Genomic DNA, 27,388 nt, shown 5'->3' with positions numbered 1-27,388 from the left:
ATAAAAAACCTTTGTTTTTTATCTTTACAGTTAAAGATAGAGAATCTTTACAGTTGACTCTTGAACTGTGCAGGTCCATTTACATGAAGATTTTTTTCTTAATAAATACAGGAGCACTGTAAATGTATTTTCTCTTCCTGTGATTTCCCTAAAAACATTTCTTTTCTCTAGCTTACTTTATTGTAAGAAGACCGTGTGTAATACATGTAAACATAGAAAGTATGTGTTAATCAATTATTTATGTTGTAGGTAAGACTTTTAGTCAACAGTAGGCTACTAAGTGGTTAAATTTTGTTGGTGGGGAGAGAGTCAAAAATTATACGTAGGTTTTCAACTGCATTTGGGGTTGGCCTGTTGAAGGGTTATATACTTACTCTGTGCAACTGAAAGAATACTGTCTCAGCGTACTTTTTGTAATCTACACTTGCCTACAAAATATTAAGTAAATGGGGATTATGCAGACAATCTGAGTGACTCAAGTAGTCTAAACTTCTCTTATTTCTCTATTCCAATTTATTCCTTAAAATCACCGAAAAATCCTCTAATTTCTTCAATATACATTGCTTGAGCAAGTTAAAATAAGAAAAGGGGGACAATGAGAGAAAATCAGAATGGGGAACCCATTTAATGGAAACTGAAAGGTCTAGTGAGGTATTGCTTAGATGAAGATTCATGAAGTTGATATTAATTAATGATCTTACAGGATCTAAGAGTATTAATTCAAAAGGGAATGGTTGTCAGATGAGATAGTGGGGTCATGAAAGGAAATATATCCTTCCCTAGAAACAAGAAGGAGCTGAGGAATCTCTTCTCTTTTCCTACTGTTCTTAGGTACATGGTTTGCATGCTAAAAATCCTCACCAATGAGGACAGTTCAACTAGAAGAGATGCGCCAGACACACACTTGCACTGGCTCCTGGGCCTTGTCAGTCCTGCTGGGCTGCTTTGTGTAACTTGGCATGGTGATGTGTTCAGACAGGATGGATCAAAGCGCCCAAGAGCCAACTGTGAGAATTCAAAGGCAAAAGGCTTCAGATGATCTGGAATGTATCTTGGTGTAAAGCTTTCCCGGTGTTTTAATTTCTTGTAACATTTTACCTTTTGGGGCTTTGCAGAATTTAACTGTGGTTGAAGTTAAGTGCTCAGCTGGGTGCCTGCTTCTATCATTTTTCCTAATGAATGCAGTATAAGAAATTGGATTATCTTACTTGGATTTTCTTACCTATTTGTCTAAGCTGTTCAAATCTTTTCACTGGAACAAATTCACTGAGCTTCTTCTTGCTTCTGTGGGGGAATAAGAGATACAAGGATGCCCTTAACAGCTAGATAAATCTAGCTACTTAAGTGAAAAACCACAGCTGGATGGCTGCTCCAAGCAATATTATGAAAGTGGGTTAAGACAAGAAATATAGGGCCTTATTAAAATTTCAAGGTCGATTGAGACAGGCAAGATATAATGAATGTTATTGGAGTTTGGCCAGGTCAATGGTGTTAAAACTCACTCAAAGACATAGATAAATTTGAGGCCGGGGCCTTTGTTTAACCTCCCATCCAAAAATGATTCTTCTTTGCCAAAACTTTTGATGATATTCCAGAATATTGTTTAATAGGTAACTCAAAAGCAATGCTGCCTTCAATTTAATCACCTTGGACTTTCTAGAACCCAGGTGTTAAGGAGAAAATTAGACAAATTTTTGTCTTTATTTTCCTCTTTTCTTATTTATTAAATCATTGAAACAAAATAGCTTATTAAAACATTTAAATCACAAAATGAAATGGCCACCATATGGAAGAATATTAAAGAAACAAATGTCTCACCATGAAAAAGTACACAAAAATGAAATCTTAATTCTATTTTTGAATTTGGGATACATAGCTATGAAAAAGTTTTATAGTCATCACCCAGGTAACATCTTTGTGTTAAAATAAAACTGTGTTAGCTTTAATCAGAGGAGACATACAGATTTTGCTATTGGTCAAAATTCACCCAAATAATAGGATTAGATATACATCTTTCACTTTATGAAACTTACTCTAACCTTCAGCCCCAGACTTCAGTGATAATATTCCTAATTTACAATATAATATTCTATGAATGTAGGAAACAAAACAAAAACCCAACCCACTCTTCTTTCAATTAACTTACTGAATGGTCTTAAAAAGTCATTTTTAAAGACCTGTTAAATATCATCTTCTCTGATGATTAGAAAATAGAATTTCATTATGCACATTTATAATTGCCTTGATGCAACCTCTAGGACACTGATCTTCAGTTTGTTTTTTCATACATTCTTAGAGTTGAAAAAAATCAGAGGTCATCTAGTCCAACCTATCATTCAATGCAAGATCTCATCTTTCCTACTCATGAAAAATAATTCCAATCATGCAGAATCTTATTTCATCACAAAGATGCTTGTCCCATTTATAGACAGCTTTAGTTATTTGAAAATCACTCCTTTTACTGAGCTGAGTTTTGGTTACTACCTATCTAGTTGCCCCCTTCAAAGGAAAGTAGCTAACAAATTTATTGAGCTACGAATGTATGAAGTATACACTTTTCTGCTTGTGTGTTATACTTCAATAAATTATTTACAGAAGACAAAACAAAAAAGAAGGAAGTAAAATCATCATATCTGAATTATGACAGTTTTTCAGTAGAAGTTAAACTACAATTTTGAGAGAGATGTTTTTGAAGAAAACCCATTGAGGAAAGCAAAACACAGATAGCTTATAACAGTTGAGTATCTGTGACACTTACGAAATGTTTCACTCAGACCTTTCTTTTTGGGGTCAGAGACTACCAGCAGAGGAATTAAAAACAAGCCTGAAATTTACAAAAGTACATCTCAGATGCATCAAAAATACATCCATTTTTGTTAAGAAGGTTTGACAGAGTTTTGGATCGAGGAATCCTTCATGTAAAATTTTAGTGAATTTCTTAAGAATGACTATAACTGAAAGAGAGAGAGAGATGGGAGCAAGAATGAACAAGAGAGAAAGATCAAGTATGAAGAAAAATGGGAGTATATCAGGCTAATCTCTGTCTATAAAACAGATATTTAATAATTATCTGGAAAAATTCAAACAATAAAGAGCTCTTGATCTAAACTGTGAATCCAATTTAAATAAAAATTGACGTCTGTAGAGAGCAGCCTAATTTACGTGGTAGGACTTATAAAATCTTAAGCAGTTGGCTAGCATCTGCATCATTGTGTGATACTTGGAAAGTACTGAAAGTTTCATATGTGCCAGCCTACCCACACACAGTCTTATCCTATCCTTTTGTATCCCCCCTCACACACTATGGGAGATCAACCAGGAAGTCAAAATGGAAAAAAAAGGTTTAAAAATTGTTATATGTCAACAAAACCTTGTGCCCTTGCCTTGAGAAGCCAACTCGACAAGGGTAGACATATAACAACATCTAACTGGTAAAGTTACTTTGGTCGCAAACCAGTAAACTAAAAATACTCATTTGACTCATTTCCCTTCCTGCCAGAGGGAAATAGTAGGCATAAAGACAGGGCAACTTTGCCCTAAGCTATAAAGTGCTTGTAATCGCATTCCCAAGAACTTGTATAGAGTTGGCATGATCCATTAAAAAAAAAAAAAGAGATCATGAAATCATAAAAAAAAGAGTTCAAACAAATTTTAAAAGATTTCACTTTTAATAAAAAGATTTCTTATAAAAAATACAAGCTCATATGTGTTTGAGTTTTTCTTTGCAAATCTTTAAATTCTTGACAAGAAGAAAGTTGGAACTGAGAAACTTAAAGATGTTAGATGCTCCTAAAAATTGAAGATCAATCAGAAATATACAGAACACATTTTTAAAAATTATGATGTCAGCTAGCATGGAAAACTTAATTTATCAAAGTTAGCATAGACCATATTTGGGGCAAGAATTCTGAACCGCAACTAACTATACTTGGTTTAGGAGAATGAAAGAATCTCCCTAGGATTCATTACTGTTTTCAGCTGCTGAGAGTAAAATTTTACCTGATATGTGGACTGATGATCAGTACTTGCCCCCTGAGAGTTCTGAGATTTGACTGAAGCTTCCATTGAATGGTTTCAGCTTTTATATTCAATAAATATTTGTTGGGCCTCCTATTATGAACCAGGCACTGTGCTGGGTCCTGGGGCTACTTCATCAGCAAAACATTCAAAACTTATTTCATAGTGGACAATTCTAGTCAGGGCTGGGAGGGGGAGCTAAAAATCAACAAATGTGTGTGTGTGTGCACACGTGTGCATGTGTGCATCGATCATGTAGTAATAAATAATATGAAGAAATTAATTCAGGTGAAGAAATAGCGTATGTGGGGACACCTGGGTGGCTCAGCAGTTGAGCCTCTGCCTTCGGCTCAGAGTGTGGTCCCAGGGTCCTGGGATCAAGTCCCACATCAGGCTCCCTGCATGGAGCCTGCTTCTCTCTCTGCCTATGTCTCTGCCTCTCTCTGTGTGTGTCTCTCATGAATAAGTAAATAAATAATCTTTAAAAAAAAGAAATAGAGTATGTGTATGTATATGTTGGAGTGTAGAGTGGGGGCATTTAATTTAGTGAAGTCCAGAAAGACCTCTCTGGAGAAGTGGCATTTGAACAAAGATCTAAAAGAGTAAATGAAACACCTTCTTGATGCCTTGGAATATTTAAAAAAGAAAGAAAAGTAAATGTAAAGCCTCCAATTTGGGACTAAGTTTGGCCTAATCAAGGAACTCCAAGAAACCAGTCTAGTTAGAGGAAATAGAGTGAGAAGTCAGGAAGTGATTTTGGAGAGGAAGGCCAAGGTCAGGAGCTTGTCGAACATGTTAAGGAATATGGGTTTTACGCAGTCTAATGGGAACCATTGGATTGTTTGAATGGAAGACCTATATGATCCCTTGTACATTAAAAGTTACTTTAACAGCTGCACAGAAAACAAATTTAAGAAGTTAAGAATAGAAACACCCAAAAAATCTAGATAGCTATTGCAGTAGTTAAGGTAAGATATGGCAGCAGCTTGGTCTAAAGTAGAAATGGAAGAGGTGGGGAGAGTTGGTCATGCTTGGGATACATCTTGAAGGAGAAGCCTATAAAACTTGAAGATGAATTGGATGTGAAGTCAAAGAAAGAAATCAAATATGACTTCTTAAATTTTTGGTCCAACTGGGTGAATATTGCTAACATTATCAAAATAGGGGAAAAAAGTATTTTTGTTTCACTGTTGTAGTTATTAGTTTTGTTGTTGCTTGTTTGCTTTGCTTTTCTTGTTTTGAAATGTATGCATGGAGAAAGAAAAATTTTAAAAGTTTCATTTGGGGTCAATTATGTTTGAAAATAATTTTCATTTTCTAAGTGGAAAAGCTAAGGAAAGCTCAGGAAAGAGGCTAGAGCTGGAGACAAAAGTTTTAGTGTTAGAAATATCTATATAAATTTAAAGTCAAGACAGTGCATGGATTTCCTAGAGAGTGAGTGTAGATGGAAAAGAGAAGATGCCCAAAGACTGAATCTTAGGGGACTCTGGCATTTAGAGATTAAGAAATGAGGCAAAACCAATAGAATGGCAGTGAGTAAGAAGAAAAGGGGACAGATCTTAAATAAAGACATTGTATCCAGAACATGGGGGAGAGCAGCTGTAAAATAGTAGTGACAGGTCAAGTAAGATGAGAACCAAAAACTAAGCTTTGAATTGGCAAAATGGGTATTGTTGACGAGAAGGTTTTCACTGAAGCTATGGGAACAGCCTGACTGGAGACGGTTAAGAGAGTGAGACAGTAGAGTAAGTATAGACATCTCTCTGGAGGAAGTTAGCATAGAGAAGTAGGATGATACCTAGAGATGCATTCTAGAGATGTTTGTTTTTTCAGATGGAAGATAACCAAATTGATGAGAGTGATTTAGAATAGAGTAGAAATCAATGATGTAAGATTTAGAAGGAATAACTGGTAAAGAAAAGTCCTTGAGTCACTGAAGATCCAATGCAGAAGTAGAGGGACTTGGCTGAGAATATACCATAGGAAGGTAATTCTAACATGGACAGGTACTGGGAGGTGATGAATAATGAAAAACAGATAAATGGGCATGTGTCAGAGAATCAATCTTCCCTGAGAGTCAGTCTGCATATTCTCTCTGGGTGTACCAAGAAGGCAAGACCCTAACCCTTCATTACCTGGGCCAATATTCAGGGTGGTTTCTTACAGCAAGCAAGTTTGAGCGATGCAGGGTAGACTTTTGAAAAATCAATCCCAAAAGATTTTTTTTCCAAGATTTTATTTACTTCTTTATTTGAGAGGGGGTTGGATAAAGAGAAAGAGATAAAAAGAAGAAAAGAAAAAAAAAGAAAAAAGAAAGAGATAGAGCCAGAGGAGGAGCAGAGGGAAAAGAATAAGCAGATTCTCCAGAGAGCCCAATGGGGTTAGCCCAAGATCATTACCTGAGCCGAAATCAAGAGTCTGATATCCAACACACTGAGCCACCCAGGTGCCCCAACCTCAAAAGATTTGTAACTATATCTCCTTCACTTCTTTCTGGTCCACACACCTTATTGAGGCAGTTAGGGCACAAAATATAGCCACCATCAGAAAAGGTTAATCTTGTGTAGGCCACCTCCTGGGTAATGATCGGGATGAAAGGGGTGAAGGGTCATATAGATTATTTTGAAAATTCATAATTCTGCATAATGTGCCTGAAGTTTCTTTCTTTCCCCTAATGATGATTCCAGACCAGCTTGATTTGCATACACGCTGAGTGGTAGCCTACCTATAGGGGAGACTAAGGGATTAAAACTTAACTCTGACTCAGCTATGTGGATTCTTTTATTGAATTGACACAGTCCTAAATCATTAAGACAATGACCACTTACTTGGTTGAAAATACTGCCTACTGATTCTTCTACCAATGGCCCACGTGGACAAATTTAGAAGATATAATAGATTGCTGTCAGTCTTTTAAATGGCCATTTCCTATTTATATCTGACTCTTGTCACTGAAAGGTATTGGTTCAAACAGATGACTGGAGAAAAAGTAAAGTTACAGCTCCCAGGATGGGGCACACCAGTTTCATGGCGATGGAGGGAGAACAACAATCCTAGCACCTGAGGACAGGACACTGTAGACCCCAGGTGGTTCAGGGAAAGGGGGCAATTCATATTCTCCTTGTCCCCTAGACACAGCATTGCAGACTGGCAAACAATCAGATGGTCTAACTGAATCTAGCAGCATCTGCAGCTGACAATTTAATGCACCACTGGATTTGTCTACATGCTATAAAAACTCTGAGCACTTGGTGGATCCTGAACTTCTCTGTCATGCCTGACAGCATCAATGGTAGATTCTGAACCTGTCCCCTTCTAAACCTTCAACAGAGGGACCCCTAAGATCTTGTTTCAATCCTAATGATACAAATGTATATGCTTCTTCTGATGCCCAAGTAGCTTTGGGTTGCTACACACAGTAATCAGAGCTGCAACTCTGGGACATTGGGCAATGTACCACACTAACCAAGCAAACATAACCACGATCTACATCAAGTTCAACAACAAATTCCAAACTGGAGTGAAGCGTGTTCCTATGTATTATATATTTGTATGTGAAAGAATGTCCTTCTTTTGAGGGTGAGGATTACTCATCTATTACCCCTGTGATTATTTGTAATGACATCAAAGAATCAGCACGTGGGCCTAAGTGCCCTTGTGTAAGTCACAGACTGGCTTTAGGCTACATCTCAGCTGTCTGAAATAATACCTGCTGGTACCCCTTGGGATTTGTTCAATTGCTGAGTCCAGGACCTTGGGGAATAGAGTTGAAAATCAATATTACATGCTGACCTCATCCTATTGCTTAGAGTCTTGTTGACAGTATCATTAATTAAATGCTGTATGAGGCAAATAAAACAGATTTGGCCCTAATCTCTGGCAGTCAGATTAATCAGGGAGGCTAATGGAGTGGCATATGTCATATGAAAATTCAAGTTCAGCCAGGAAGGTGTATGGTAATGGGATGGTTTGCGGGAAGAAACAATCCATCTTGGGCTTTGTGTGTCCTTGTGGGCTTTTGCTAAGAATGCCAAGAATGGAAGACCCTGAATTTTCCATACCCAAGCTGTTTTGGTGGTGGTGGAGGGGTTTGTTTGATAGCAAGCAAATTTGAGGGATGAAGTAATTAATGTCTCTCAAAGAGGTTTCATACTGCTTGCTATAACAACAGTGAATACCTCCACTCAGTATTCTTCAATTGTACCTATGTAGTACTCACCTGGCCCCTATATATATACAGTGTCAATTCTGTGGGACTTGGGTGTAAGAGCAATTGAGGTCAATCTGATGCTCATGCTGCTTGCTGTGTGCACCTCTTTGTGTGTGTGTGTCTCAAAAATCTTTTTTTTTTTTTAACCAGCATCTGTGAAGCATTAACACACTAAGTTATGAGCTATAATTAGGATAAAATCAAATCTCCAATCCAACAATAGGTTTATTTTTTTACATTTTTATTTATTTATGATAGTCACAGAGAGAGAGAGAGGCAGAGACACAGGCAGAGGGAGAAGCAGGCTCCATCTACCGGGAGCCTGACGTGGGATTCGATCCCGGGTCTCCAGGATCGCGCCCGGGGCCAAAGGCAGGCGCCAAACCGCTGCGCCACCCAGGGATCCCTAACAATAGGTTTAGTAGAGGGAAGATGTAGTTCTTCTCTCATGTGAAATCATAAACCTGAAAATCCACTCACAGTAACAAAGAGGGAGGAGTATTGGAGGTTTGAAGAAAGAGAAAGTATAAATGGTCACCTTGAGAAGTAGAACTCCAAAAGGATTTTTGTCTAGTGCTAAGAGCCACTTTAAAATGGGGGTCATAAATTTAAAGTGATACTCATCAGGGCAGTGGGTGACTTGTGACTTTTTCTCCAACCACATTCAAATTGCTCATACGTGTGGAGAAGGTAGAGTGTTAGGTTTAACCATAAGTGTACTTTTGCAAGGTAAGTACAATAGAGAGAGACAGGATCAAGGCTGCTGACAGTAGGTGCAAGAGAATAATTATAGGTTTATACCATGAAATCCAAGCTGAGATAAAGGATGAGGCAATTAGTGAAAAAAAAAAATGGTTAGAACAATTGACTAGGAACAATGAAAAAAATCTTGTAGTTAAGTGAACTGGAAAAAAATAGACATTATGGTTAGAGAACAGGATGACCAAAAGCGAGTGTTTCAAAGTGAGGTTATTGGTGATGATAAAGCTGTGACCATAGGGTGGGTAGAAGTTGTGGGGTGGCGGTCACAGTCATTAGAAATAAGTAGGCCAAAAAAAAAAGAAAGAAAGTAATAAGTAGGCCAATGGGAGATAATGAGTGCATGGACTTTGTGCATATATATTGAAGTTTCCAAGAATGATGAAAAGAGTAAAGTTTCAAGTTCTTCAGTGACAGAGGAAGGTACCAGGAGGTAGAAAGAAGGTTACAGCAAGGAGAGGCAGTGGGTGGTATAGTCCAAAGATACATACTTTAGAATAAATTGAGATTTTAAAAATTAATTTCAGGGGTAGAATTTAGTGATTCATCAGTTGCCTATAATACCCAGTGCTCATTATACCAAGTGGCCTCCTTAATGCCCATCACCCAATTATCCCTTTCCCCATCCACCTCCCCTCCCTCGACTCTCAGTTTGTTTCCTAGAGTTCAGCATCTCTTATGGAGGAAAAGTGAATGCTTCATTTTCAGTAACATCCAACATCCATCTCAATTTTCATCTTATTTTAAATAGATGAATATAGAAGGGAGGGAAAAATAAAATAAACTGATATTTTCAGTGAAGAAAGAGAAGCGACTGCCTAGAAGTAGCAATGAAATGAGAAGGATATTTAGCTTATTTTTAGAACACAGGATTTGGGGAAAGAACCGGAAACTTGCTCCCATTTGAGAGGGTTGTAGAAGAAATAATATCCTAAGAAGATAGCTGGATTTCAGCTACAGCACGCAAGTGAAAGAAACATTTGGATAAGAGGTTAAGGATATATGTAATTGAACTTAGAATAAAGTTTGAGATCTTTAGCACATAGTGGGCCATGCAGAAAAGGGTGGGAAATTGAAAGAAATTAAGCCATACACACAGCATTTCGGCATAAGAGTCAGGCTTGATGGACCTGGCAAGAAAGGACCTGAGACACCTGGGCATCTCGGGGTGACTGCGGCAGGCTCACCCATAGGTCGTGGTAAAAGAGATCCAACTCTTCTGTAAGAGATCTGGTTAATCTAAGACTTTGGTACTTTCCCTAGGACTGGGACCTCAGCTGCTCAGGGCTTAAGTAAAATTCCAGGTGAATGTGATGTCGAGGTGGTTGGGGAGGAGAATGTGGGGGGACAAAGGTATTTCTGAAGTGTCTTCTCACTTTGCACTCTCTCCACAGCCATAGCAGTACTTTGGTATAAACTTGTAACCATTGATTAGGTCAGGTGAAGGTCGCTGTTCTTCCTAATGATCAACATATTTTGGGGGATCCTGAGCAGCTAGAAAAAGACATGTGGTGTCAATATGGCCATCCTCACAAGTAGTAAATATGCAGGTGACCAGGTCATATGAGGGTCTGCAGTATGGTCTGCAGTATGGTCTACAGCAAACACAGTTCCTAGTATCTTCAACCTCTCCTCTGAACACTTTTTTCAATTTCTTGTACTAACAAACACCTGCATATCATGAGACCATTACTGCCCTTACAGCTGTTTTAAATGGTGGTGGCCCAAATGTCTCACATGAAAATAGGATCTTGATATGAAAATGTACCATTCAGGTCCTCAAAGTTGCAAGGACAGTACCTATGGCACGACAATGTGGATTACTGAGAATTTAATTATTAGTTTCCTAGTGAAGAATTTATAATGGTGTTATTCTTTTGTTTTAGAAAACTAATCTTTTTCTAATACGTGTTGGCCAGAATATTTGATTTAGAGAGCTGGCAACTGTCCGCTGATTATTCATTTGAGAGCTTTTCCTTAGGTCATTGGATTTCAAGTCAACAAAATGATGCTACTCTGATAAAGTAGCCAAGGCCCTTGATGCCTAGGTTAGCCATCTCTGTCATTAGGGTATCACAGACAAGCCTATTCTCTGTATTTAGTCTGCATTTGGTCTACCAAATCATGATGATTACATTTTCCTACTAGCTATAATATCTTTGTCGATAGCAGATAGTAAGAACAAATAAGCATGATTTTCAGAATTAATCTGTGTAGAAGTAGGTGGCACACTTTTCCTAATTGTTGTAGTTACCATAGCAAAACCAAAAGTAGTACCAGCATAAATGTGCTCACACTGTGAATAGTTTCATGTATAGAATATGCATACCAAAGGCAAAGGAAGCAAATTAGATGAATCTACTGGAAATATTAATGCATGTTTTATTAAGTACTGAAGCAACATTTGGCCTTTTAGAGTCATAGTTTTCTATGTATATCCAATATCCCTTCAAGTTATTTAGGATCTATACTCTCAAATATAAAATTGTAAGTAAGAAAAACAATGCATCTCAAAGAATAACAATAAGCCTAAAACATAAAGTCAGCAAATGAACAAATCCTATTGAAAATCTCTCTTTAGGCAGGAGATATTGACTGTCCCATATACCTCAATGCTTCATGAATACATGACACTTTCAGTGCTACATGTTTGGCCCAGTATGGCTATTTCAGTCGAATTTAGGTAAAGTGACAGGATTTAATTTTTAAGGAAAAGTGAATGCTTCATTTTTAGTAACATTGTGCTTGAAGCAGATGAACCTGAGAATTGAGAGCTCCTGCGTACAGTCACTTTGCCAGGTGGCTCTCATCGGGGTGTTTATTGTTAAAAACCCCGCTATTTCTGCCTGAGGTTTGAAGCCAGGGCTTCACAGGATCCCCTGCTGCACTCCTCAATTCTTTCCATACAGAGAGCAGATGGGTGAAGCAGAATAAATCCTAGCCTCAGAGGCAAACAACGTAACATTCCAGAGACCAGGGATGGTGTTGCTTTTTGTTGGAGTAAATGCTAATTGGAGTTGGGAGTGAAAGTTAGAACTGAAAATTGGACTTGGTTTATGAGACAGTTGGGAAATTTGTTAAAGGTATTATCACTACCATATTTTGATAAACAGAAACAAAATGTTAACATTACAAACATTCATCAATTGTTTCCAATTTAGCTTGGTTGGTTAGGACAGAGTGCTTCGAGGGTAAGCACACAGGTCATGAGATCCTCTCTTGACTTTTAGAAGTAACATGGTCCTTTGTATTAAAAAATGCTAACTTATCAAGTCGTTTGGATTCTTATAATTTCCAACAAATTCTATCTAGTATAAAGAGCATAAATAGGTCCTCTTTTCTGATTTGTCTGACTACTTTTTTTACGGCTCCCCTGTGGCAGTTATTATATTTTATTGTATCTCGTATTTTTGTGCCTCTTTTTCTTCATAGTTTTTCAGTTTCCTTTAGGAAGACATTATGTATTTTCATCATTATATCCCTAGACGGGAGTCCATCGCCCCAAACTGGAAAGCTAAGACATAACAGAAAGAAGCAGCCAACATTCCTTCCAGTAACGGTCAAGGATGGTCATACAAAATAAAGCTAATTTATTGATTTTGGAATGAACTGAACAGTGGTATTCAACTACAGGCCTTCTTTAGTTATAGATTTATTTAGCTTGCCATTAAAATTATGTGAGTATGTGGGTTTAAATAAACGCAACGACCTTTAAATCAAGTGTTTATGCACCATTATTATTTCAGTTTGAGCACTCCAGCTATGGCACAAAACAGTCATGAGAGTGTGTGAAGATATTTTGCCAAAGAAATTTTATTTAATGATTTTGGGGAATTATAGAATAGTAACCATTATTGCAACTAGACCCATGAGTTTCCAAGTCATTAAAATATCTAAATAGACCTTCATATTTGTCTCAATTATCTCATTGAATGAGACTTTGGGTTTCTCTGTGCCATTATAACTTGCTTTACTTGATGGAATTCCCTAAAAAACCCTGGATACAAGCTAGTCCTCCTTAAGAGGGGCTTGCATCTTCTCACCAGAATACTCCACCTCCTTGTTTTGACAACTTCTCACTTTCTGTAACCTCAAGCTGTCTTTATTTCTATCTCCCTGAGTATTGTCTTCCAGGCCTTTGAGTTAATTTCTACTGTAGTATAGTTCACTTGAAAGTATAAAAAGTTAGAAAATTATATTGCAACCACAACCATTTTCAATATAGAAGGTAACTCTCTATATAGTGAAGAGTAATAAATACATCCTTATTTATAATAAAAAAAGAAGTTTGTAGCTATATTGAACAACTCTAGTGGTTTCCTCGAATGGAGCTCTGTCTTTAAATGTATTATAAAAATCACATTTTTTATCATGATGGGAATTTTATTTTAATCTAATAAGGGATAGGAATGCCTGGGTGGCTCAGCAGTTAAACATCTGCCTTTCAGCCCAGGGCATGATCCTGGAGTCCCAGGACTGAGTCCCACATCGGGCTCCCTGCATGGAGCCTGCTTCTCCCTCTGCCTATGTCTCTGCCTCTCCCTCTCTCTGTGTGTCTCTCATGAATAAATAAACAAAATCTTTTTTAAAAATCTAACAAGGGATAGAACAGTGAAAATGCACAGCTTGTAAAAAAAATTAACTATGTGTCATTTATATCATTAGCAGAGACCAGTGGGAGCCCCAGTGACACCAGATGAACCCAGGAGACCAAAATAACACTGCAACAACTCTGCAGTGTAACTGGTCATTGGACCCATTGACCATCAAAGTAGGTCAGGAACTTTTTGCCAAAACTAAGCAGGTTACTGCCAGCTAAAATTTAAAAATATTCTGATAGGACTTGGAGTCTCCTAATGTAACATCCAAAATGTCCAGGATTCAATTGAAAATTATCCATTATACCAAGAACTAGAAAACCACAAATTGAGAAAAGAAAAGAAACTAACATCAACACTGAATTACATCAGGTGTCAGAATTATCTGACCAGGATTTTGAAGAAACCATCATAAAATAATTTAATAAGCAATTACAAATTCTCTTGAGATAAAGACTTCCTAAATTTGGTAAAAGACATAAACCCAGATTTGAAAAACTGAATGAAACCCAAATAGAACAAACCCAAGTAAATTGACACCAAGACACATCAGAAATAAAATTTTGGAAACTAAACACAAAGTTGAAGGTATTTTCACTACCATGTGTTTTCTTTTCAAGTAGCCAGATAAATGATGCATTCTCTATATGGCAACACCAATTTCAATGACATCAGATTTCTGATTTTAAACCATGGAGTGTAGAAAGAAGTGATATAGGGAGGAACTAAGGTGGTGGAATAGAAGAGGACCCTAGGCTTGCTTCATCCTTTGAACACAGCTAGATAAACATCAAATCATTCTGAATACCCAAGAAATCAATCTGAGGACTGATGGAACCAACTACACAACTAGAGGGAGAGAAGAGGCCACATCATGTAAGGTAGGTGTGGAGACATAGTTGGGGGTGGTGGTGAATGGATGGTTTTATGGAGGCGAGAGATGGAATGTTGGGGAGGGGGAGATAGGGAGAGAGAGAAAAGAGGAGCACATAGGGGATGACACAAGGAAACACTTTCCCAAAGTCACTGATTGTGAAAAAAGAAGGGCTGATTTTTGTGAATTTTTAAAACCTTCAGGATTCAGAGACTGGAGTTTTATTTTGTTTTAATTTTTTCTTAGAGAAAACATGCACATTTACACACGCAGGGTGGGGTGGAAGGGCAGAAAGAGAATCTTAAGCAGGCTTCATGCCCAGCATGGAGCCTCACGTGTGGTTCAATCTCACAACCTTGAGACCATGACCTGAGCTAAAATCAAGAGTTTTACACTTAACAAACTGAGTCATTAAGGCATTCCTCAAAAACAAAGATTTCAGAGGTCCCAGATATGGGTGGTGTAGAACCCAATGAGCGCTGTAGTGCTTCTGTGGAGAAAAAAGGCATGTAGCCTAGGGACAAAGGATGTGATCTGAGGATATCCTGAAATGCACTAGGAGTGATGGCTCCTCCTTTTTGTAGCACATCTCGAAGAGGTGGCATTGCTTCTCCAGGGATAAAAGAGCTAGTGGGCACCACTTACCTCCCCACCCTTTAGCATAGGCACAGAGACACCTGCTGAAGGTAGCTAACATGGACATTGGCTCTTTGCAGTGCTTTACTCCAAACTTCATACCCCTGTGCTTTGGGGCAATACCCTTTTGGGACAAATATGCTTCAGTCCAGCATGGTGAGACCCTCCCCCAGAGGACCAGTACAGTCCCTTCCAGGCCAGGTCCCTAAAGTTTGGAGTTTTAAAACTCAGTGGTCTGCCTAGAATAGAACACAGGTATAACTGCACCACCAGGTGGGCAGACGGCCTGGATGCAGGGCAAAGATGGTGATCTGGGGGATAATTGGGACACACAAGGGGAGATTGTTCCTCTTTTGGGAGGGATTTCTGGACAGCAGTAGGCACAAACTCCCCTCTCTGGGGTCAAGGGAGAGGGCTGATACCATTTGCTTCCCTGGCCCCTTAGCATAAACTAAGCACCAACAGTAAGCAGCACAGCACCAACACTGGTGGCCTAAACCACTTACACTAAGCCCCACATCCCTGTGCTCTGTTGGTGCTGCTTTTTGGGGGACGTGTACCTGAAACCCAAAGCAGTGGGACCCTCCCACAAAAGACCAGAACAATTCCCCCAACACACACATACCATGTCTACTGACCATAGGGTCCTGCAAAGCTTCAGCTCTAGTGGAAATAGCATCAGATCTCTTAAACAAGCAGACCAGAGCACAACTAGTTAAAACTCACCACTCTGGCCAAGGTACAAACACTCCTCAATGCAGGCAAGGGGAAACTCTACAGAGAACTGACCTGAGGGAAAGAGCAGCCAAAATACAACATTGGAGTGCACACAGCAGACACCAGAGACACTTCCTGAAGCACCGGGCCCTGGATGGCATATGACCTTTTATTTAAAAAGCCACTACTCTCAGAATCTGCCTATCTCAGAATTAAAGTAAGAATAATAAGGAGAAAAACAAAGAAAGCATCACAGTGTCCCTTACTGCAGAGATAAACCCCTAAAAACAATAGTCAGGCAAAATGAAATATCCAACAGTGAGATTGGAAACCAACTGGATGTAATGACTACAAGAATAGAAAAAGCAGAGGAATAAATCAGTGATATAGAAGATGAAATTGTGGAAAATAATGAAGCTGAAAATAAGAGGGAAAGAAAAATATTGGATCATAAATATATACCTTGGGAACTCAGCGACTCCATAAAGCATATTAACATTTGTATCATAGGACTCCCAGAAGAAGAATAGAGGGAAAAGTGGGCAGGAGGTTTATTTGAGGAAATAATAGCTGAAAACTTCCCTAATCTGGAGAAGGAAACAGACACCCAAAGTTAGGAGGCACAGAGAATTCCCATCAAAACCAAGAAAAGTAGGCTGACACAAAGACATAGCATAGTAAATTATCAAAATACAGAGATAAGGAAAAAATGCTAAAACCAACAAGAGAAAGAAGTCCCTAACCTACAAGGCAGGTGAGCAGCAGATCTATCTATAGAAATCTGGCAGGCCAGAAGCGAATGGTATGAAAAATTCAATGTGCTGAATGGGAAAAAGATGTGGCCAAGAATAGTCTATCTGCAAGGCTGAAATTCAGAACAGGAGAGATAGAGTTTCCCAGACAAACAAAAACTAAAGGAGTTTGTGACCACTAAGTAAGACCTGCAAGAAATATTAAAGGGGACTCTTTGGGAAAGAAAGGTCAAAAGTTACAAGGACTAGAAAAGCACCAAATTCATATCTATCAATAATTACTCTGAATATAAATGGACTAGATGGTCCAACCAAAAGACATAGGGTGTCACAATGGGTTAAAAAAAAAAAGATCCATCTATATGCTGCCTACAAGAGACTCATTTTAGGCCTAAAGACACCTGCAGATTGAAAGTGTGGGAATGCAGAAACATTTATCATGCTAATAGACATCAAAAGAAAGCTGGAGTAGGCATACTTATATTAGACAAACTAGATTTTAAATCAAAGACTGTAACAAGAGATGAAGAAGGGCACTATTATCAAAATAAAAGGGTCTATTTCGCAAGGAGATCTAACAATTGTAAATATTTATGCCTCTAAGTCAGGAGCACCTAAATGTATAAAACAATTAATAACACACATAAAGAAAAGAAAGTCATTGATAATAATACAATAATAGCAGGAGAACTTAACACCCCACTCACAGCAATGGAAAGATCATCTAAACAGAAGATCAACAAAAAGGCAAGGGCTTTGAATAACACACTGGACCAGACGGACTCAACAGATCTATTCAGAACATTTAATCCTAAAGCAGCAGAATACACATTCTTTTCAAGTGCACATGGGACATTCTCCAGAATAGGTCACATACTAGGTCACAAGTCAGGCCTCAACAAATACAAAAAAAAAAAAAAAAAACAGAGATCATACCATGCATATTTTCTGACCATAACACTATGAAACAAAGTCAACCAGAAAAAAAAAGGGGGGGGGAACCAGAAAAAAAAATAGATGGAGGTTAAGAATATCCTACTAAAGAATGAATGGGATGACCAGGAAATTGAAGAAGAAATAAATAAATACATGGAAACAAACTGACATGGTAGTCCAAACCCTTTGGGAGGCAGCAAAAATGGTCAAAAGAGGGAAGCAGATAGCAATACAGGCTTATCTCAAAAAGCAAGAAAAATCTCAAATATGCAACCCAACCTTACACCTAAAGGACCTAGGAAAAGATCAACAAATAAGCCTAAGCCAGCAGAAGAAGGGAAATAATAAGGATTAGAGCAGAAATAAGCAATATAGAAACAAACAAAAACACAGTAGGGCAGATCAATGAAACCAGGAGTGGTTCTTTGAAAAAAATTAAGAAAGTTGATAACCCCTAGCCAGACTTATCAAAAAGAAAAGATAAAAGACCCAAATAAATAAAATCACAAATGAGAGAGGAGAGATCACAACCAACACCACAGAAATACAAACAATTATAAGAAAACGGTATGAAAAATTATGTGCCAACAAATGGGGGAATCTGGAAGAAATGAAGAAATTCATAGAAACATATAAACTAGCAAAACTTAAACAGGAAGAAATAGAAATTTTGAACAGACCCAAAACCAGCAAAGAAATTGAACCAGTAATCAAAAACCTCCCAACGAACAAAAGCCTGGGGCCAGATGGCTTCTCAGGGGAGTTCTACCAAACATTTAAAGAAGAGTTAATACCTATTCTTTTCAAGCTGTTCCAAAAAATAGAAATGGAAGGAAAATTTCCAAACTCATTCTATGAAGCCAGCATTACCTTGGTTCCAAAACAAGACAAAGACCCCACTAAACAAGAGAATTACAGGCCGATATCTGAAATGAAAGTGGATGCAAAAATTTTCATCAAAATACTAGCAAATCTAGTCCAACAGTACACTAAAGGAACCATTCACCGTGATCAAGTGGGATTTATTCCTGGGTTGCCAGGAATGGCAATGCCAAGGTGGCTCAATATTCACAAATAAATCAATATGATACACCACATTATTAAAAGAAAGGATGAGAACCATATGATCCTCTCAATAGATGCAGAAAAAGCATTTGACAAAGTACAGCATTGATTCTTGACTAAAACCCTCAACAAAGTAGGGATAGAGGGAACATACCTCAATATCATAAAGGCCATATGCAAAAGACCCACAGCTAATACAATTCTCAATGGGGAAAAACTGAGAGCTTTTCCTCTGCTGTCAGGAGGAAGACAGGGATGTCCACTCTCACTGCTGTTGTCTAACATAGTATTGGAAGTCCTAGCCTCAGCAATAAGACAACAAAAAGAAATAAAAGACATCTAAATCAGCAAGGAAGAAGTCAAACTTTGACTATTCACAGACATGATACTCTATGTAAAAAACCTGAAAGACTTCACCAGAAAATTTCTAGAACTGATACACAAATTCAGTAAAGTCACAGGATACAATATTAACATACAGAAATCTGTTGCATTTCTATACATTAATAATGAAGCAGCAGAAAGAGAAATCAAGGAATTGATCACCTAGGTATCCCATTTCTAGGGGTGCAGAGACCCGCCGGCAGGTGCAGAGATCCACCAGTCTCACAACACCCAGGACAAGCCTCGAAGGTTGACTGCTGTGAAGTCAATGATCATCTGCATTGTGCATTTGAGGAAATAGGTTCGGAGGGGCTGAGGTCCCCCAGCTCGTGAACGGCAAAGTCAGATTTCAAGCCCCGATGCTGAAGTTACAGATACATACAATTTTATGGCATGAATGTAAATGTGTTACACAGAGTCATGTTTTATAAACAGTTGCGTGTACCTAAGGTTTCTGTATGTGAAAATGTGGCTAATGCACTTATGGTGGGAATCAGGAAATTGCTTTTATTTTTTACATGGAACTGAATTCAAATATTGTATTTTCGGGGGTGGGGGGAAAGACTTTGAGTTCTGGTCAATATCACAATGTTTAATTCTATTAAATAGAAGCCATTTCTTAGCCAGTGACACCTGGTCGTGAGGAGAGGGGACTTGCCTTTCCCACGCTTAATAGATGTTGGGCAGTGTCTGAGGGATAGATGTATAGTTGTATTTGAAGCTTGGAGAAACCACACGGATAAAGTAAAGATCTTACACTCTGATCATGAGAAAAAAAAAAAAAAAGATACCTAGGAATAAACCTAACCAAAGATGTAAAAGATCTGTACTCTGAAAACTATGGAATGCTTATGAAAGAAATTAAAGATGACACAAAGAAATGGAAATACATCCCATACTCATGAATTGAAGAACAAATAGTATTAAAATGTCTATGCCACCTAAAGTAATCTACACATTTAATGCAATCTCTATCAAAATACCACCAGTATTTTTCTCAGAACTTGAATATTTGTATGGACCCACAAAAGATCCCAAACAGCCAAAGCAATCTTGAAAAAGAAAAGCAAAGATGGAGACATTACAATTCTGGACTTCAAGCTGTATTATAAAGCTGCAGTCATCAAGATTGTATGGTACTGGCTCAAAAACAGATGCATAGGTCAATGGAACAAAATAGAAAACCCAGAAATGGACCCACAACTCTATGGGGAAGTAATCTTTGATAAAACAGGAAAGAATGTCCAATGGGAAAAAGACAGTTTCTTCAACAAATGGTTGGCAAAACTGGATGATCACTTGTAAGAGAATGAAACTGGAACTCTTTCTTACACCATACATGAAAACAAATTCAAAATGGATGAAAGATCTAAATGTGAGACAGGAAACCATCAAAATCCTAGACAACATGGGGAGTAACTTTGACCTTGGCTATAGCAACTTCCTGCTAGATATATCTCCTGAGGCAAGAGAAACAAAAGCAAAAATGAGTAATTGGGACTTCAAAAACTAAAAGGCAGCCTATCAAATGGGAGAAGATATTTGCAAACAGCATATATAATAAAGGGTTAGTATCCAAAACCCATAAAGAACTTATAAAACCCCAAAAAAACAAATAATCCAGTGTAGAAATGGGTGGAAGATATGAATGGACATACAGAAGACTAACAGACACATGAAAAGATGCTCAACATCACGCATCATCAGGGAAATACAAATCAAAACTACAATGAGATACCACCTCACACCTGTCAGGACTAAAACTGACAAGTAAACAACAGGTGTTATAAGATGTGGAGAAAGGAGAACCTCTTTACACACTTGGTGGGGATGCTAGCTAGTGCATCTCTAGAAAACAGTATGGAGGTTCCTCAAAGAGTTAAAAATAGAGGTGCACCTGGGTGGTTCAGTTGGTTAGGCGTCTGAATCTTGATTTCGACTCAGATCATGATCTCAAAGTTGTGGTATCAAGCACCTCATCAGGCTCTGTGCTGGGAATGGAGTCTGCTTGGGATTCTCTCTCTCCCTCTCCTTCTGCCCCTCCTCACTCTGCCCTAGCTCTAAGAAAAAAAAGAAAAAAGAAAATAAAGTTATGTATAGCTTCTCAAATACTGAAAGAAAAGAACTGTCAATTCTCTTCATGAATTTTCTAAATTATACATGGTGATTAAAATAAGATTTATAATACCATCTGATCTTCAAGACAATGATGTTCTAAAATAGGGAAAATAAAGGGACCTAAATGGAAGTAAGGTCCCTCTACTTCACTCAAAGTGGTAAAATGTTAATACCAATAGGCTTGATACATATGCAATATGTATATTGTAATACCTAGGAAAACCACAATGAACACTACACAAAACAGTATATCCAAAGTGCTATGAATAAATCAAGATGAAAGTCTGAAAAAAAAATGGCCAAGTCACCTAAAGGAAGTTAAGAAAAGCACAAGAATCCAATGGAAAACAAATAATAAATAAATAACCTAAACGTATCAATAATTACTTACATGTAAATGATCTAAACACATTTATTAAAAGGCAGAAATTGACAGAATAATTGTTTTAAGAAGCATGACCCAATAATATGCTGTGGAATATGCTGTTTACAAGAAACTCATTTCAAATTCAATGATAAGTAAGTTGAAAGTATAAGGATGGAAAAAAGATATACTATGCAAACATTATTTTTGGAAGGGAGGAGCATGAATGTCCATGTAGAAAATCTGAAAGAATTGACAAAAACTTTCCTGAAACTAATAAACTATTGTAGCAAGGTTGCAGGGGATAAAGCTGATATACAAATGTCAATTGCTTTCCTATATAATAGCAAGGAACAAGTGGAATTAGAAATTAACAACACATTTACATTAGCACTCCAAAAATGAAATAGATATAACTCTGACAAAATACATACCAGATCTATATAAGGAAAACTACAAATCTCTGATGTAAGATATCAAAGAAGAACTAAATAAGTGGAGCAATGTCCCATGTTCATGGATAGGAAAACTCAATATTGTCAAGATACTAGTTCTCTCCAACTTGGTCTATAGATTCAATGCAATCCCAACAAAAATCCCAGCAAATAATTTCATAGATATCAACAAACTGATTCTAAAGTTTATATGGACAAAGGACCCAGAATAGAGCATGATATTGAAAGAGAACAAAGTTGGAGAACTGACACAAACCAACTTCAAGACTTGTAGACAGTAATTACGTGTCATATTAGCAAAACAGACATAAATAGATAATTAGAACAGAATAGATGGCCTGGAAATAGACATATGCAAATAGAGTTAACCAACATGGACAAAGGAGCAAAGCAATAGTTTTCTCAGTACACGGTGGAACAAAAGAGTCTTTTCAATACATAGCTGTGGAACAACTGGGCATCTACCTGCAGAAAAGTGTATCTTCATACAAACCTTACACCCTTCATGAAAATTAACTCAAAATAGACTCTAGACCTAAATTTAAAATGCAAAACTATAAAATATCTAGAAGCTGACATGGGAGTAAACCTAGATAACCTCGGGTAAGTTGATGACTTTTTAGATATGACAGTGAAGGCATGATCCATGAAAGATATTGACAAATTGAAACTCATTAAAATTTAAAACTTTTGCTTTATGAAAGACAGTGTCAAGAGAATGAGAAGTCAAAATGGATAATTCTTCATAAAACCAGTTTACTCTTTATGTTAGGAACACAACAAAACTAGATTTCTCAGTCTTAAATGTAGTCATATGACTGAATTTGACCAATAGAATGTGAATAGAAGAGATAACCACTACTTTTGGTATTGGTCAATAAAAACCCTCTAGATGCCACACTCCATTTTCTTTCCTTCTCCAGTGGCTTGCTGAAGAGCATGATAACCTTGGAAACCACTTTCAAAGACAGAAAAAGAAAAAGAGAGAGAGAGAGAGAGAAGAGCTTGTGACCCTGAACCACCATTCATAGGACAACTGATCATGAGAACCCATTTCTGGAATTTATATCAGTGAAAAATAAATGCTTTTATTTAGCTATGGAGATGTGGGGCAGCCAGGACTTCTTAACTCATATAGTCATGCTTGGCAGGTCCTTAGATATTGAGGCCAATACACTTTTCAAGAACATTTGACTAAGAATAAATAGTTTAGAAAAAATAAGGGGAGGGCAACCATAAGAAACAGAGACAGGAAATTGAAATAATCCCAGGTAAGGTAAATACATAAATATATTCCGGAATAAAAGCTAATGCTTGTAGAACCCACATTAACTGATAAGATTTTTAGCCATCTACATATGATGTATTACATGAGTTTATTTCATGCTTTTTATTATTTATCAAGATTTATTTGCATTGCTTTTATTAAAGGAAAAATCTTACAAGCAAGAAGTTGTTCAGGAAAAATACTGCTTATCCTGACACTGAAGTTAGGGAGATTTTTCTTCTCTGTGTTCTGATAGACGGGGCAGTGAAGAAGGAAATACCTTCTATAGTAACCTTACAGCAAACACTGCCATGACTCAAAGATCATTAAACTTCACAACTGAAACACCATAAGAAAAGGAATAGTAAATGTAGATAGACAACCATCCTCCCCTTTGTTTCTTATTCTTTATTTACTTTTCTCAGAAATCTTCAAAAACAACCAAAATAGTTTCCTCAGGTATCATAATCTATTGAAAAGAAATAAGATGGAAAGTTTGATTGTAATCAGTTTTCTCAGTGGTATCTATGCAGTTGTAAGACAGTTGTGACTCATTACCAAATATGAGGACTGTCTCCAAACTTCTGAAAATTTCCAGAGCATGGAAGCAGACACAAACACAACTGCTCATTGGAAAATATACATGCAGCTTTCTTCTGGGTTTCAGAGTAAGAAGGGTGCTGAAATTTGACATACAGAACAACTTTAGCTATAAAGTAGTTGAAGAAGATAATTTGAGACTAGATAATTGCTCTCAGGGTAAACATAAGTGCATTAACTTTTTAAAAGCAAATTTGAATAACATAAAAATATAGTATCATTGTAAAATAAAAATTCCAACATTTTCTGTTTATAAAGAATTTGAGTTGGGCTTCAATTCCCAGCATAATGTGTAAAAGCATTTCCCCTTTATATACCTCCTTTATCCTTATTTTAACATTTTCCTCATGATTTGCTGAATTATGGTATATGAAACATGGTATTTTTCATGCCCACAAGGGGGACCCTTTGCAACAGCTTATACTGCACAGATCTTGCTGCTAATACACCACTTGACTAAATGCCAGAAAGTGCTAAAAAGTCAAGCTGTCTCTCCTCTCTTTGCCCTCACCTGTGAGTCCAGGTGGACAGATACAAACATAACCTGAGGCTTCAGGGTCACTGAACGAAGAAGGCAGCTGAGCAAGGTGTCCATATGGTTTCTCTGGGGACAGCTCTATGCATGTCCCACCAGATTGGCAGGGGTTCCCGTTGCACTCGTTGATGTAAGTCTCACATTGGGCACCTGTGTATCCTGCAGGATAAAAGTTCAGAGAAGCAGCTGAGTCAAAGCTCCTCAACCAGAGTTTATGCCTGAAAGGAGACTGACCACTGGGCTGGCACCAATTAACAAGACGATGTGCTGCCCTCAAGGAGCTAGCAAGGAGAATCTGGGAAGGGAAGGTTTCCTTGAAAACAACAGCAGCAAAAGAATCACTTGTACAATAGTGACCATTATTTTTAAAAACATTTGATTAATATTTTGATTAATGTAATGGGACTTCAGGATAACCTTGATTTCCTGATTATTTTAAAGATTCCATTTCCTCAATACTCCATTTGAGTACTTCCTCAAATACTCCAATTGAATTTTTAGCAAGAACAAAATATTTTTTTAAGAAAACAGCCAAAAAGAAAAAAAAGAAAAAGAAAATAGCCAAAAATACAGCAGAAACTACATAGCCAACCCTAAATTCTTAGGGCAAAGCAAAGGTAAATGATTATTTCTTCACACTGAATAAAATAGAATAAAAAATTATTTTGTAAAAAAAAAATTTTGTATTTGAGTGGATTTAGCTGGGTCATTTTATTAAGGACAAAAATAAAAATGAAACATGAATGATTTAGTACTTTATTAAAAATTGTAAATATTAGATATAAAGGATAGTCCATGCCAGAACTATTTCTCTGGTTTTACATACATATGCACCTCTTAAAGTATGTATGTGTAAATATATATATATATATATATACTGATATATACTGATAAGCCCCTCTGAAGTAGTTGTACCATCTACATATGTACTAGCACTGGATGAATGTGCATATGGCTCCAAAACCTTGGCAACACTTGCTGTCACCAAATAAAATGTTTTAGCAGTTGGTTAGATTAAAAAAAAAAAAGTACTTCATTGTTGTTTGGGTTTTCATTTTCCCCAATTACTACTGACTTTAACATGTTTTTGGATTTTTAAAAATCATTTCATTCTTTTCCCTGTTTTTTCCCCATTAGACTGTCTTTCTGATTGATTTATAAGATTATTTATATAGCACTATACATACATAAGCTGATACATGTAGTTCTTAAAGGACATAATTTAAAATACAAATGACTTCACAGTCAACTAAAGATCTTTGCAATGTCCCTTAACTCTGCTGAGAAATACGTGTTTAAAATGAAATTTACAATCCAAAATGATAAAACTTATAAATCTGACCATGATATTTCTTTACTTTAAAATCATTCCATGGCTTCTGCTCTCATACAAATTAAAATTCAAAAGTCTTAACCTGGGGTACCTGGATGGCTCAGTGGTTGAGCCTTCAGCTCAGTGGTTGAGCCTTCAGCTCAGGTAGTAATCCCGGCATTCTGGGATCAAGTCCCAAGTCGGGCTCCCTGCAGGGAGCCTGCTTCTCCCTCTGCCTGTGTCTCTGCCTCTCTGTGTCTCTCATGAATAAATAAATAAAATCTTTAAAAAAATCCTTAACCAAAAATGCCCTTTATTTAATCTGGCCCCTTTCCCATTTCTACATTCCTTCCCTAGAATGTTTTCTTCCCCAGGGCCTTCATGACAGGGTTCCCTCTCTTAGAATATGCTCCTCCAAGACTGTGCTTGGCTAAGTCTTGCTTTCGAGACTTAATCTTGTATGACTTTCTCCAAATGGCTTTTCCTCATGAACAGATCTGAAGATTCTTTTGTTTTCTCTCATATCACCCAGTTATTTCTTTTATCGCTCTTATAATAATTTTTATTATTTTTGTTATTATGTTTATAGGCAGTGTTTCCCTCAATAGACTATAAGTTCCACAAAAGCAGGGATGCCTTTTTTATTCTTTCATTCACTACTCCAATACTGAGCAATGCATAAATAGTAGACTTTCAATCAATAGCTGAATGAGATTCAAAGAGTAATAATCAACAATTTAGATTACAATTATATTTTAAGCAAGTAAATTGGAGAATTGACCATTAATAAGCAAATGATGAGAACATGATATTACTCATTTTGTAATTTTATTAAAAACCTGAATGAGGTCGTATGTCAAATCATAAGCACAACATAAATTCTGTTGCTCAACAATATAATACATTTGTCACATATGACCCATGAGGTTTTTCTAAGAAGAAACTTGCAGATGAAGAAGGAAACTCAAAGCACATGTCAGATCAAATCCCATGATGCTTTGTGGTGACACCCCCACCACTGCCACCAAGAACTCAAGTTTCTTAAACCCAAATATCTACTTTTTCACAAGTTTTTATCAACTGGTATTCATGGTGCTACACTGAACTTATTGAAGAAAGCTCCAACTACTTTCAATTTTTTTTCTCAGTTTAAGTCTCAAGACTCATACACAGGCCAGGTTAGGAAGTAATTTAAAACCTTCATAAATCCTTTTCTGGTTCCTGACTCATGCATTATCCTATTCCTATAGCGAACATTAGGGAGGTTCTGATTTATGGTCTTCCCGGTCCTGTCCCTACCACAGGGGCCCTGTGGGAATTTTGTTTGCTGCTCCCTTTAACCGTGTATATAAATAGACTCCTTTGGTCAAGGCTGTATTCAATAGTTTTAACAAGTTTTTCTATAAAACTTTGTATAAAGAAACAATGTGATATTGAGTCAAGTCCCCAGGGTTCTTACGTTTTCTTTCTTTTTTTTTTAACCAATCCAATCTTATCTGGATAACAAGAAAACTTTTAAGATGACTGACACTTCTTGTAATTAATTACTTTTGAAATGAGGACCCCAGGCAATTACAGTGGTAGATTCTTGCCATTGTCTTCAGTCATTGGTGGTCTTGCAATCCAAAGGAATGGTGTCTTAGATACAGGGTAGTTTGTAGCATTAAATCTTCTCTTTACATATAACAGTAAGAATAGGATACAAAGACATTCTGAAATTTTCCTTCTAGGCAAAAACACCATCATCCAGTAACTCGTGAAAGAAACTCAAGTAGACCTGTCCTTATTC

The 27,388-nt window shown here is 37.2% G+C and overlaps 1 protein-coding gene across 1 annotated transcript in view; it reads right to left on the bottom strand.

The window, feature by feature from the left end:
- The window catches only part of CRB1 (crumbs cell polarity complex component 1), a 213,444-nt gene that overhangs the window by 90,053 nt on the left and 96,003 nt on the right, over positions 1 to 27,388 (bottom strand). Inside the window, exon 5 of the mRNA XM_072831284.1 lies at positions 24,264 to 24,446. Coding sequence (XP_072687385.1) covers positions 24,264 to 24,446 — 183 coding nt within the window. The remainder of the gene's footprint in view (positions 1 to 24,263; positions 24,447 to 27,388) is intronic.

The sequence above is a fragment of the Canis lupus genome, chromosome 6 (assembly GCF_048164855.1).
Source record: "Canis lupus baileyi chromosome 6, mCanLup2.hap1, whole genome shotgun sequence".
Taxonomy (NCBI): domain Eukaryota; kingdom Metazoa; phylum Chordata; class Mammalia; order Carnivora; family Canidae; genus Canis; species Canis lupus.
The sequence above is the reverse complement of the archived record's forward strand: the minus strand, read 5'-3'. Positions and strand labels throughout refer to the sequence as shown.